General features: G+C 41.5%; 1 protein-coding gene across 7 annotated transcripts in view; it reads left to right on the forward strand.

Annotated features, from left to right (window-relative positions):
* Ppp1r9a (protein phosphatase 1 regulatory subunit 9A) overlaps window positions 1–13,741 on the forward strand; it is a 286,389-nt gene that overhangs the window by 262,741 nt on the left and 9,907 nt on the right. For 5 of the 7 annotated variants that reach the window (XM_041675345.1, XM_041675346.1, XM_041675344.1 and 2 more), the window contains 3 exons: window positions 1,856–1,943; window positions 2,037–2,114; window positions 12,273–12,471. The exons of the other annotated variants lie outside the window; for them this stretch is intronic. In XM_041675345.1, coding sequence (XP_041531279.1) covers window positions 1,856–1,943; window positions 2,037–2,114; window positions 12,273–12,471 — 365 coding nt within the window. The remainder of the gene's footprint in view (window positions 1–1,855; window positions 1,944–2,036; window positions 2,115–12,272; window positions 12,472–13,741) is intronic. 7 annotated transcript variants of the gene reach the window in all.

Genomic DNA, 13,741 nt, shown 5'->3' on the forward strand with positions numbered 1-13,741 from the left:
AAGGGGCACTATTCTTTAATCTCGCCTCTTCATTTCAGTGTTGCTTGAAATGTGTTTTGGCAAATGTGTGAGATAATGATGTGAGGTTGCCTAGCAGCAAGCTCTGTGATGGGCAGAACCCGGCTTTTAGTGCTAAGATGTCCAAATGACTACAACAGGAACAGGTTACAGAGAGTCTCAGTGACATTGTCTCGGGGTTCATCTCGCCACTCATTAAAGCATCTTCTAGCTGCACTAATTCAGAAAATAATTAAGGAAGCTCTTTTAACAGGTGCTGTCCTGGCCCTTAAGAGTTCTTTAGGATTGAAACGGAAGAATTCATCTCATTTGTTTCTTTGGCTTCTATTTAGAAAATTGAAACCTGATTGTTTTTTTTTTTTAGGTATCCATTAGCAAAATCACCTTACAAGGTATCCATTTTTAAATATGGATTTGAGCCACATCTATGACTATTTAATTCTGTTAGTGGAAGAATAATGATGCAAATATTCATAATAAACATTTGAAGCAAGAAGTGAATTTTTGACACAGGCATATATCTGATTCTTGTATTTCATCATGTACATTTTAAAGAATTATTGTAATCTGCTGAGAACCATTAACTAGCAATACAAAAAGCTCATAGCTAGGAATGCTTGGAGTCTCTGTCCATGTACTGTGCTAGAGTAAGAGCTTTGGAGCCTCCCTGAAGAACGGGTAGGTGTACTGGTATCTGTTTAGAAGTTTGTCCTGAGGTAAACAAAAATCATAAACAAAATTAACCATTAAGGTTAATTGAACACTGTCTTGGGATGCCCATTTTCTATACATTCCATGCAAGAATTTCTAGACCTTAAAAAAAAAAAAGCTAGAAGCAGACACCAGCAATTAACAAGGAAGTTTTGCACAAACAATCACATTTGATTTAAAACACTACCTGTCAATCATCCATGGTGATTGAAGATGCTGGAATGTGGCACCCATCACTTTCTGCTGCGGTTTCATCTGCCTTATCAAAGGTGGAGTACATACCACCGGTAGAACCTGGCGCTGCATTCACACCTTCCTCATGGTTGCGACACTGCAGAACAGTGCCAGCATCATTTATGGAGTAGCAACTCGGTCAGCTACAGGTCCTTGGAAGATTTGGGTATTTTCTGTCTCATGGTAGGCCAAACAGTTGTGTTCCAACTAGCTCTTAAAAAGAACCTTTCAAAGATCTATTTGGCTTCTGCTTAAAAAAGGTTTCCCCATGTTCTTCCTTACCCTGTCGCAGAACTAGCCCTGGGCCACTAGTATGGGAGATCTCAGGAGGTAATTTAAGGGAAAACAAAGGTGTGCATTGGTGTTTTGCCGTGGGTGTTGAGTCCCCTGGGTCTGGATACTTGAACCCAGGTCAGTCAGTGCTCTTAACTGCTTAGCCAATTTTCCACCCACCAAAGGGAAAGTTTTATTCAGTTGCTATCTTCAGCTCCCAAACTTTAAGAGGTGATATTTTCTACTTGGATTTGAGATTCAGAAGGGCTTCTTCAGAATGTAGGAGAACCCCAAACCAAGAAATCTGTGGAAGAAGGAAATAGGCTTTGGGTGCCTGGAGGTAGATCCAGAGGCAGGCAGACATCAACACACGTGCTGGGAAATGAAAGTGTTTATTCCGCTCACTTCCCTCTTCCCTGTCTCTCCAGTAGGACTTTGCTGCTCCGCTGACTCTGGCCATCATTGCTGAGTTTCTGTGTCCTCTAGACAGGACAAACACCATGTTCTTATACGTTGAATAATTCAGGCAAAACCCTTAGCTTCAGAGATACACTGACTTTTGATTCATGGCTTAAAATATAATGCTAACATATCTTTTTCCTATGTGTCTATGTCCTAGACGGTGCCAATTGTCCTAAATCACTAAGAACATCCAGTTCATTCATGGTACAAGGAGGAAAAATTAAGCTGAAGTTTGTGGATCTGGGGTAAGCTTTTCCTTCTGGGAAAGTGGTTCTCCATGAGGCAAGATTAAAAGAAGACGTTACCTTTCTCTTCATGACTGTATCCTGTTATTGTAGGGCACCTTTGCGATGGAACCCCAACAAGGGGAAGAAATGGAAAGAAAAAGAAGCCAGTAGGTTTTCTGCAGGTAGCAGGTACGGGTGGGCGATTAAGAATGTACATTTCTTTCCATCCCTCTTACTGTTAACCAAGATCAGTGGTCAGTGTTTCTAAACACACCTGATGAACCCAGAGTTGTAACCAAAATAAATAAATAAATAATTGAGCCATTATTTTATGGCTGTCTTTAGTTATAGCTTTGAATAAGTCCATTGGTCACTAACTGCCAAATTACAATCATATGAACAATTCCATTAAATAATTATCTAAATGCATCTGTGTGATAGTTTAGACATATTTCAGGTTTCTTTATTGTTATACTGGGTTTGGTTGGTTGATGTCTTTTGTTTTGTTCTGTTGGCCTGGTTAGTCACACTGTTAATGCGTTTCCTCTTCCCACATCCTCATGTAATAGGTTAATTTTGCATTTGACACCATGCTGACATTCTACATGCATGTAAGAATGACCACCAATCTCTGGCTGGACTCTGCAGTTTAGTGGACTTGCAAGAACTGTGGACTACACTTACCTTTCAGTAAACATTTTTGTTTTATAGAGAACTAAGTTTTGAACAGCATGTTGGCAAGTTTTCCCTGTTCTATTTTGAGGTTATATAATTTAAGATAGATTTATGTAGGGGGCAGCAAATCATAAAGCTCTGAAGCCCATGTGTCTTGGATTAAATTTTAGTTTTCTAGTTCTTGCTTTTAAATCCTGGATAGATTGTTCAGCCATCTCTGCCTCTGTTTTCTCATATGAAATGAGTGTGATAACAATTCTTATAGGAGTAGTGTGAACATTAAATAAGAGTGTGTATGAAACATCGTAAATGTTTTCTTTATACTTGGTACATAGGCAGTATTTAAAAATAATATTAATGATGACAAATTGCTGGTGTTGTGGCTTTATATTTCCCGACCTCATTTTACCCTTTTACTAGGATTGGGCAGACAGATAGTAGTACCATCCTTTCTTGATGAAGAATTGTACCTTAATCCGATTTGCTCCGTTTTCCTGAGGTCATGCAGAAGTCAGTGAGAGCTGAGATGGGGCTCGGGCCTCTACTCTAGGCTTTTCAGCATAGCACGCCAGCACATCTGGTAGTGACTGGATTTCTCTACGCTGGTGTCAGCTCAGCGTTTCTCTTGGTGTCATAGATTAGGAAAGAAACATGAACCCCGAGAGACTTGGGGGATCACTTGCCTACTTCTTCGCTTGTACACTGTTGCTTCATTGTCTTGGGAGTGAGGAGAGAGAATTTCAAATTTAATTAGTTTTTGCTAGTCTGGTTTTTACTTATGCCCTCCATATTTTGAGGGACTCTCAAGAAAATTAAGTACCTGTGAGGCTACAAGCAACTCAAGCAATTAATTTTTCTGTGTATTTTTAAAGAAGTGTAAAAATACCTGTTTTGAACATTAAAACCAAGCACTATTGACCATATTCAGGAAGAAAATAATGAAGCCAGGAGAGCAGAAGTTGAGGGGATTCCACCTGGAAGAGGCACTCCCCTCCTTTGATCTGTCAGCGTAGAGTGCTCTTGTCCTCTTGACCCAAGAGAAGCTTAAGCACGGAATCCCACAGAAGGGGGAGTGACCGCATTTCCAGTGTGGTGTAGGTAGATGCTGACTGCACTATAGGAACAACCACAGTGGTTGGAAGTGATGTCACCAGTACCAGGGCTACCACTGCTGAGGCCATTTTTCTCCCACACCTGGGCTACCCGTCAGCTGTCACTCCTGCTCCGTCTTTGTAAAATACAAATTCTCGATACCCACTGCTTCACTGGACACAAATAATTCTATATATGCCGACAACACAAAATGGTTTTCAACTAGAATTGTAATTTTATAATTATTAGTAGTAGAATTTTGGTAGGATAAAAAAATGAGCTTATATAATTGAGATAGAAAAACAAGATAACAGAGAACTTTTTCCATTTCGCAAAAACAAGTTTTGAGCTACCGAAGTAATTGGTAACGCTAATCAGTTGAGCTTCTGTTCCTGTATGGGTTGATAATGGACCCAGGGCCTTAAACAGCACATCCCCAGACGAACAGCATTTCCACCCTGTGGGAGTTTCATGCAGGTGGGGTTCAAAACATCAGCGGCTGCAGAGAGCATCCAGGGCAATCGTGGCGAAGAGAGGGGAATGGACCCTACCTCATGCAGCTCTCTCAGGCAAGGCAGCAGAAGAGCCTCAGAGAGAGCTAATAATCTCATCTCTTGGGCTCTTTGTCGATTCCCATTAACCTGTGCTGTTAGACTTGAAAGAATAAGACTTTCAGTAACTTAGTCTTGGTTGTCACTTTTCTTCCCCACAGAGTTTACTCTTCCGTGTTTCTAGTGAGGACATAATAAGTCAGATACATGAGCAGCAGGAGACACGGAGAGAATAGATGAGCATGATGGCCATAATAAATAACCCCAGGGAAGAATTAGGATTTAGTGTATACAGTAGACATTCTGATTTGCACAAGCACTGGAGAGAGAGCCAGCAGAAGCAGCACCAGGTTAGCAGAGCTTGTTAACCCTTAGAGGTACACACCTGAGCTGTAGGATAAGCCATAGCCTGTCCGGAACCAAAGAGCAGTGAACACTGGTTAGTGTCAGTGAAGCACCTACTTGGAACACTGTTGAGAAGTTCCAGTTTAGAGTCAATGGGTGTGTGTGTGTGTGTCCGACAAAGGTAGACGACAGTATGTTGGGGAAGTGACTGAGAGTGAAGATGGCTCTTCTCTTTGGAAATGAATTTGCATTTCCCTAAAAGGGATGGACAGTGACGAGAAGCCTGAGATGCAGTTCAAGGTAGTGGTCCTCACTCTACCTTCAGTATGTCACCTGGGCTTCCTACCAATGCACGTGCATGGCGTCTAACTTTACATCCGTCTCTGTGCCCCGTCTGCTATGGCTGCCACCGTCAGCTGTGGTTACTGAGCTGGTCTGCGGTGAGATATGCATGGTGGAAAATGCAACATCCTTCGAACCTTAGTGTGGAAAAGGAGTAATAAACATCTTAGTGTTCCTAATATTAATTGTATTCTAAAATACAGTTGGAGTTGTAGATGTATTTACTACTAAAGTTAGTTTACCTGTATCGTTTCATGTGGCTACTAGAAAATTTTAATCTATACATGTGACCCACACTATGAGTCTATTCTATGGTGCTGCTCTGTATTGTTCCATGAAAAATAAATGTTCCTTAGATCCCAAATCATTATGATATTGACCTGTAATTAATATGTTCTTTCATTTAGTTATGTATATTCTACTCTTAGTCTCAAAATATTCTGTTTACATTCAGAAGTATGTGTTTTATAACATAACATAAATAAACAACATGGAAAAAAGTAAGATAAAGCAAAAAAAAAGTATAGTTGGTAGCTAAACTGCAGCATCTTTAGCAACAACTTCATAGTAACCACCATGTTCGCCTCTCAGTAAAAACCGAGGGCATACGGAAAGTTCAGAGCCTAAGTTCAAAACTCAGTTATGCCATTTATTTTAGTCAAGTTATTGAACCTGCCAGGGCCTCAGTTTTCTAATCTGAAAAATGGAGTCATACCCATTCCTCATGTAACCATCTACAGACTTTTGGGGAGCCTGTGAGCGCTAATATTTCAGTACATGTTAGTTCTCTAACAAGTATACACTGCTATGTCAGCATCATTTCTAATATGTAGAGAGAGTTTGTTTGGATGGAAACAAAACATCCCTTATGTATATTATACTGACAGACTTGTCCATCCAAGGATGACTTTCCTTGTATTACAGGCAGTCTTTCACTGACAAAATTTCTCTCAAAGCCGTTAGATAAATGCTAGCATACCAGGGATCCCGGAGGACCGCTTTGCCCTGCTGCTGGGTAAGGCAAGAGCCTCCTTGCTGGCCGTCCGTGCTGAGCACATAGACACCCATTAGCACAATGGCGATTGAGGCGCATGCTTGAGTGTATAAAGGAAAACCCTCATGTGTGCTAGGCTGGGCCCAGTGAGAGTGAGTGCCACTGTGGGGAGCAGAGCCCCCTTTGCAGGGCTCGGTCTAGTTGATAAAATAATTCAAGAGCAAGCATGGTGATTATCTCAGTGACAATCTTATTGTAGATAGAGGGGGAAAGAGGAGTGAGATAGAGATCTTGGCGGTGGCTGAGAGAACAGATGGAAAGAGTGAAGAAGAAGAATGTGTGCCATGGAAAACACGGGGCAAAGAGAAAGAACCCCATAACCTTTGTTCCTTGTCAAAGGGTGGTGTGTACCTCCTCACAGAAACTGCACCCCATACTTTCAGAGCCACCAGGAAGAAATGCGTAACCATCACAGTGAGGGCCTTGGCTGTCATCAACCAGGAGCTGCTTGGCGTGGCTAGACCTCAGTGTGGGATGGAGAGGGTGAGCAATGAAATCAGCTTACGGTGTAGCTTCCTCAGCTGCAGTCCAGAGAGGGATTTTCTGTCATCAGTATCTCCGTTAGCTCTGTGGTCAGCTTAAAGATCCCGCCATTGCTCCATCTTTAACATCACCGTGGTTCCAAGAAGCTGTGCATCTTCATCCCTTACACACTTGGCCCTTGCTGTCTTGTTTTTAATCTAGCAATGGAAAGCTAGTGCTTGGAGATGAATTAGAAGCAGCTTAGAGAGTTCCCATTATTGTGATTGAAATCTGCCTTTCTTTAATTTCCTATCTAACAGGTTATTACCGACCAGCGATCATGCCAGTTAACCCAGAGCAAGCTGACATATTGCTCCTGCCTGTGCAGTTGGGCTTGGGAGGAAATAGCTGCAGAGAATGATTTCACCCTCTCTTTCTGCCTGCCTTGCCCTGTGAAGAGCAGTGACCTTTATACCGCCTCTGGGACATGTCAGCTTCATAGTCTGACTCTCAAAGAATAAAAAAGTACATACCTAGCAAGGAAACACTTTTGAATGATGTTAAGAAAAAAAAAAGGTCTTGAGCTGGCCATATACCTCAGTTATAGAGGGCTTGCCTGGTATGCATGGGATCCTGAGTTTCACCCCTATCCCTAAACTGGGTCCAGCACTTGGGAGATGGAGGCAGGAGGATCATAAATTCCAGATCATTCCCGATGCTACATAGCAAGTTCAAGGCCAGCTGGGGGATCTTGATACTCTGCTTCAGAACAAAGAGAACCTTTCATTTCAATACCCTATATTAAATTTGTAACTGTAAGGCAGACTCTAAGTAAGCATCGTTGCTTTTGTCAGTTTGGCTGACCTTATATATAAAAACACAAATCCAAAATGAGATTTGGTGGGCTGGAGAGATGGCTCAATCGGTAAAATACTTGCCAACATTCATGAGAACCTAAGTTTAGGTCCCTGGCACCCGTGTGAGAGCTGGTTGTGGCAGTGCAGGTCTAAGACTCCAACACGGAAGGAACGGACTGTGTGGCCCTCTGGAGCTCCCTAGCTAACCAGCCTATACAACGGTGAGCTCCACAGTCAGCAAGAGCCCCTGCTTCAAAAAAGAGAAGGTGGGAGTGGCATAGAAAGACTTCTGATATTGTCAACCTTTGGCCTCTGCATACACACATACACACACAAATGTTCATGTACATACATCACAGGAAGGGAGGGACGGAGGAAGGAAAAAAGGAGAAAAAAAGAGGTGCAGGTCGTTAAAGTGAATTTAAATTTCTAAACATGTATGCCAGATGCAGAATGTGTGATTAGCCTGCCTAAGGTTCTGGTTAAAACCCAATCACAAAAATTAATGAAAATAGAATTTTAATAGAGCCAGAAGCCACACTTTGCTCAGATTTAGAATAGCACACTTTTCTTGAATACCCAAGCGGTGGATTTATTGTCCAGAAATTAACATCTGTTTCGAGAGTGTGGATCTACATTATTATCCTTTTGCTATTCAGCTGAAAGCCTGCAGAGGAGAGAGAACGGTTTGATCATCTCCTGGGAGTTGGGGCCGAGCTGTCTACTGTGTCTCTAAGAGGGACTCTTGGCTGCTGATCAGAAAGTCCAGCCAGATGTCCAGGGTGACAGTGCCCGGGTGCCAGATGGGTACATGTTTCTAATGCTCCCCAGAAGCATCTCTAAGTTCCCTGTGGATGGGTCTGGCCTCACAGCCTCGGTCTCTTCAGTGGATTTTAGATCGTCTCAAAATTACTTCATCTGACTTAGATGAGTGGGCATTCACATACATTCCTCTTGTAGCTGTTGCAATCTACACAGTTCCGTGGCTCCTTATGCTCTTGCTGCCTGACAGTTTATGAACTGTAAATGATATTTTGATGATATCTTACTAGTTTCTGAGTAGTTAACATACCGTATTTGCAGAGTTAAAATAACAAATATCGCTGTGGGTATTTAACTTAAAAAGCTGATTTTTAGGGTACCAACCCCAGGATAAATGGGTTCCAGAGTATATGTAAATGAGTTAAATAGAAAGTTAAGAAAGTTATTAGCCACAAACCATTTGACTACCAGGAAAGGTTAGTCCAATGACATCTTTAGCTTATGAAAATTAAATTTGTTGACAATTATTTCTTCTAGTACCTAAAATAAAACATGTAAGGAAGTACAATGACAAGGACTTCTGATTCTCTGATTTTTTTTTTCTTAATGATAAGCTTTTGGTGTATAAACTACCATAGATGAAGGAAGTGTAAAAATGTAGCTCCTTAGACCCTCTGGAAGTCATATTCGGGTCCATTAATTATCCACTCTACTACTCTTGACTTAGAAGAGAGAGGAAGAAAGGGAAAGAAAGAGGGAAGAAAAAAGGAAGGGAGGAGGTGTAGAGGGAAGAAGGTGGGATACTGTATTGTTCTGAACATTTTCTCCACAAAGTAAGACGGAGAATAAGAGGCAGCCAAAGCAGAACTCAAGCTACCAAGCCCTTTCTGCTCCTTCATAGGCTCAAGAGTTCAATTTATCCAGGACAAAATTGGTGTTTGCTTTAGTGAAGATGCCTGGTAGACGGTTGCATCTATAATTTTAACGGAATAGAGTATTGGGTGTCTTAATGCATATTCTGTTATTCTAGGTCCAGGCAAATGGAAGTGAGTTCTTTTCTTTGAGAATAAAGAAAGGTTACATACAGGAATTAGTTACACAGTCGTGGATTTTAAAGCTATAGGTAATTAATAATGAGACCAGAAGATAGACACAACAGGGCACAGCCAGACTCACAGAGAGCTGAAAGGGCAAAACAAAACAAAAGTCCAGAATCTTCCAGATTTTAGCTGTGAGACAATCCTTGTTACCCTGGAAGTGGGTGTCATTGCTTCCTGCCAACTCTTTCCCCAACTTTCCATTATCTTTGTGTGTAAGGCTGCAGAAAGAGAGCCTCTGTCTGAGTCTGGGGTTCCTTGACCTTGTTCACTATAAGAACAGCATGGCCTGGAGCCCATCCTCAATACTATATGCAAATATGCATGCTCATTATTAGTATTTAATATTTCCCGGGGATTTTCAGATTGTTTTCAGCTGTTGCTTGCTCCAGGTTGAGATTCCCTAAAGTCCCTTCCAAATGAAGCCAGTGAGTGGCAGCATTCTCACCCCCTTCCCTTTCATGCCCTTAAGGTAGTGGTGGTGATCTAGAACCACAGCTACAAAGACGATTGCTATGGGAGTAAGATGAGGTGTCATGCTGCCCTTTGTCACATAGCTTCCCCGCAAACTCCCAGAGGGCGGCTATCTAGTGACCAAAGTCAGTTCCGTGACCTTCAGGACCATCTTTTCCTTCCTGTGTCCGGTCTCTGAGGTGTGGAACTACAGAGATATTTCTGCACACAGTATTATGGGCATTTTTACTAAAATGTAGGGGCGTAGTTGAAGACACGCCCTAAAAGTTAAGTGAGAGCCCCAAAGAGCTACCCTCCCAGGTAGCACAGGGCCACATTTGAAGGGGATGGGAAGAGTTTATTGCTGAGATAAAGCTTGGGTCTAATCTTATTGCCCTCCTAGAAGTATTTGTTTACACTTTAACTGAGATTGTTTGCCTTATGGAGATAAGCTTTCTCCCTCTCTCCCAGAAGGGAGGCAGACATCTGTCCATTTGCTTTATTGCCATCCAGAATTATGTTTCCAGAATCCTTCACCTCACTAGAGACGGGGGTATGAAAGCTTCGAGGACTCAAAGTGCCAGGAAGCGATTTTACGTACGTGATCACTGATGTTTCCTGTCTGTAATGACTTGTGTTGCACTTGCATTCGAGATAATCATAAGTGAAAATGGGGCTATTTAAAGAGTCAGCTCAGACCTGTGTTAACATACTGACGCCACACCAACTTCTCTCCTCTTCTGAGTTGTGGACTCTAGCAGCTGTACCAGCTTTAGTTGGTCCATGGCAAAGAGTGAAAAGTGCCCATGAAGAGCACAGGGCCACTCTGGCTCAGCTGCTGGACTCTGCTGTCTGGTGATAATGAGTAACTAGATTAAGAATACAAGATTGCCATTTAGTTTAAGCTTTAAGATGGGGTTCAAGGTCAGCCTGTCTCACCTTGATTTCTGTTATTCTTAAGACACCCCCACACACACAAAGACATTATAACATGACCATGTCTTCTGGATTCTTGTATATGACCATCAATTGTATTTGCCTGTTGTGAGGAGCGGTGGGCTGCGTTACCGTCCTGCTCCCGCACGGCTAGCTTTATACCCAAAATAACAGCACACAAATTGTTTTCTTTTAAACACTGCCTTGGCCCATTAGCTCTAACCTCTTACTGGATAACTCTCACATCTTGATTAACCCATTAATAATCTGTGTAGCACCACGATGTGGTGGCTTACCAGGAAAGATCTTAACTTGCATCCATCTCAGAGAGGAGAGCTATGGTGTCTGCCTCATTGTCTTCTTCCCAACATTCTACTCTGTCTATTCCACCCACCTATGTTCTGACCTATCAGGCCAAGCAGTTTTTTTTTTATTAATTAACCAATGAAAGCACCACATAGAAAGAAGAACCACCTACATCATTTGCTCATCCTGCTGTGTAAGTTTTTCCAAAGCATCACAGGGTTTCTGTTCTCATAGCTATTTTTGCAACCTTTTGCGTCTGTTTATCACCTACAGTCTCCAGGATGCTTGCATGAGGATTGCTGCTTTTGGTTCTTGTATACAATTTGGAGATAAGCCCGAAGGTTTAAGACTTGATTCTGTCTATATCAATTTGAATTCTATTTCAAAATGTGCTTGAAATGGGGTCCAAAGGGATTGAGAACCAGCATCAACTAGGATTAGAAAGCATCTGAAGTCTATGGTATCAAGGCATTTTCAATTGAAGGGATTCCTGTTGTCATAATATCAGCAATTACCCAGAAATTGGCTCCATACAATGTCATTTGTTCAGTGATACTGAGCTTCACCTCTTCCAAATGCACGCAGGCATTTTCTTCTCTAGCTTCTGCACAAGTAGATGAATACAAATATGATAGTACCTATACTAAGTTTAAAAAAGAAAAACTGTTTTTCAACTGCCTTTGAGCCTTTAACTATTTCTAGACCTTAAGTGACTTTCATGGCTCTTTAACAAATATTAACCTACTTAATTCATAGAAATCACATGTGAGATACATCAAAATACTTGCTTTGTATAGATGGGGACAAAGGGACAGAGAAGGCCTGAGGCCACACGCTCAGGAGGTGTTAGGCTTTCAGTTTCCAAGCAATCCATGATGACTTCAGGCCCTATACTCCTCCTGTGAAAAGAGACTAAGCTTTCGATAAAAAAAAAACAAAAAACAAAAAACAAAACAAAACAAAAAAAACCTTCATGTTCTGCTTAACATAACACATGCTCCAAAATTTCCAAATCACTAAATCTTTCAGTCATAGACACAGGGAGATGAATCCAGAGGTAGGTAGGAAGAAAGATGCTTATGGGCTAGTGCCACTCTCCTGATGACTGTCTTAGAAGCAGTCTCTGAAAGACTGCCACTCTGATTTTAATTCATTCGTGCATTCTTACAAAGGCACATTTAGTACAAGTTTGCTATGGAAATAGCAGTTCAAAACAATGTTCAAAACAATTGCTTCCATTAAAATGCAAAAAGGAAAGTATTAAAGTTAATGCTATTGCCCAAATAGTTCCATTTTTACTATCCTAAATAGAACAGTTTCTCAGTTTTTACCTGTGCAGAGAGTCTCTTTGGAATTGGGGTCAGTATGAATTTTGCCAATTCTCTGTCTAACGTGGTCATTCTTTCACACTGCAGGGTCTTCAGAAGCAAGTTGGAGAACTGGAAAGCCAAGCCTCCCCCCGCGGCTCAGGCCACTCCTCGCTCTCCTTGCATGCCTTTCTCATGGTTTACTGAAAGTCGGAAAGGATCCTATTCCTTCAGGAACCTGCCTTCAGTTCCGAGTCCCATTCCGCCTTCTCCTGAGACCCTAATTTCAGATAAAACAGGGTCCAAGGTAGACAACTGGACTAAAAAAGCTGACAAGAAAGCCCCCATTCCTATCTCCTCTCAATTTTTGGAAGGCCTTCTCAACCTTTGTGTACACCCTGGGTCTCAGGAACCAATGTGCTAACACTGCCACAGGCATGCATGGTTTTTCCTTTGTGGGGAGAAATGCCTTACCTAACCAGCACCCTTTTCAACACTGTCCATTCTAGCGTGTGTTTCTCTTCACTTGCCTGTCATTTCACTTACCGCTGTTAAATCTCAGTTTGACAGTTAAGCCATGCTGGGAAAGGAGCATTCAAATGATGAAACAGTGTCCTAGATGTTTACTAAGTGTTCTTCTTTAATTTGCATTATGAAACTCTTTCACTGTGCTCGTCAAGATTTACTGGAAAACAGATAAATTTGGAACTGACTGTGTTCAATACATTTAAGAGAAACAAACAGAAGGAACCAACAAAAACCACTGGCATATAGCATCTTACTTTTTGTATTGAAGCTACGTTTTGTAGAACTCGCAAAGCTCCTGTTCTAATTCTGTCGCCAAAGTTCTTTATCATTAGCAGAATTAGAAAATATATGCATAGGTGTGATGCATTTAAAATGCTTGATGGTTGTTTCCAGCATGACACTGCAAACCTTATCTAACGTTTTACTGAAGCATATACAGTGGCTAACCTTGGAGTTCTTCCGGCTTCTTCTTTTTGTATTCACTCTTCTTTCCCAAACAGAAATATGTGATTAATCTTGTTTGATTATTTCTTTCCTTGAGTTCATCAGCTCAAAATGTTCTGAGTGAGGGGCTAGAGGATTGCATCTCCCATGGTAATACAAGGGTAATGTTTTGTGTGTAATACCTTACAGCTTGTATGTTCTACCAGCCTCAACTCTTTTTGGAAGATTTATCAAATCTTGGAGTTGGTCTGGTACTAAACTCTTCAGTCTCTGGCATGGTATTCCTTCTCAGTAAAGCAAAGGAACCTGGTGGAAATAACAGTCCAGTTCCTAGAGAAGTGTAGTATGGAGGAAAATGGTGTTGGGTAGTCACTTGAGTTCCTGAGAATTCAGTCATTCTACAAGTAGCAAAGACGTTTTGGTCATAATCAACCCTTTGGAATTTTTGTGTTGTTCTGAGACTTAAATTTCACTTGAGTGAATCTAACATTATCTCACACTAAAGAGAGTTTCAGTACACAGTGTTTTCACCACTGAGGCTCTGTGGCCATCGTCCAGTTGTTTTAGCATCTGCTAAGCATGTTATGGGACTTCTGGGGAATGAT

The sequence above is a fragment of the Microtus oregoni genome, unplaced genomic scaffold (genome assembly GCF_018167655.1).
Source record: "Microtus oregoni isolate MIOR12 unplaced genomic scaffold, Mior012 000026F_ref0000081, whole genome shotgun sequence".
NCBI lineage: Eukaryota > Metazoa > Chordata > Mammalia > Rodentia > Cricetidae > Microtus > Microtus oregoni.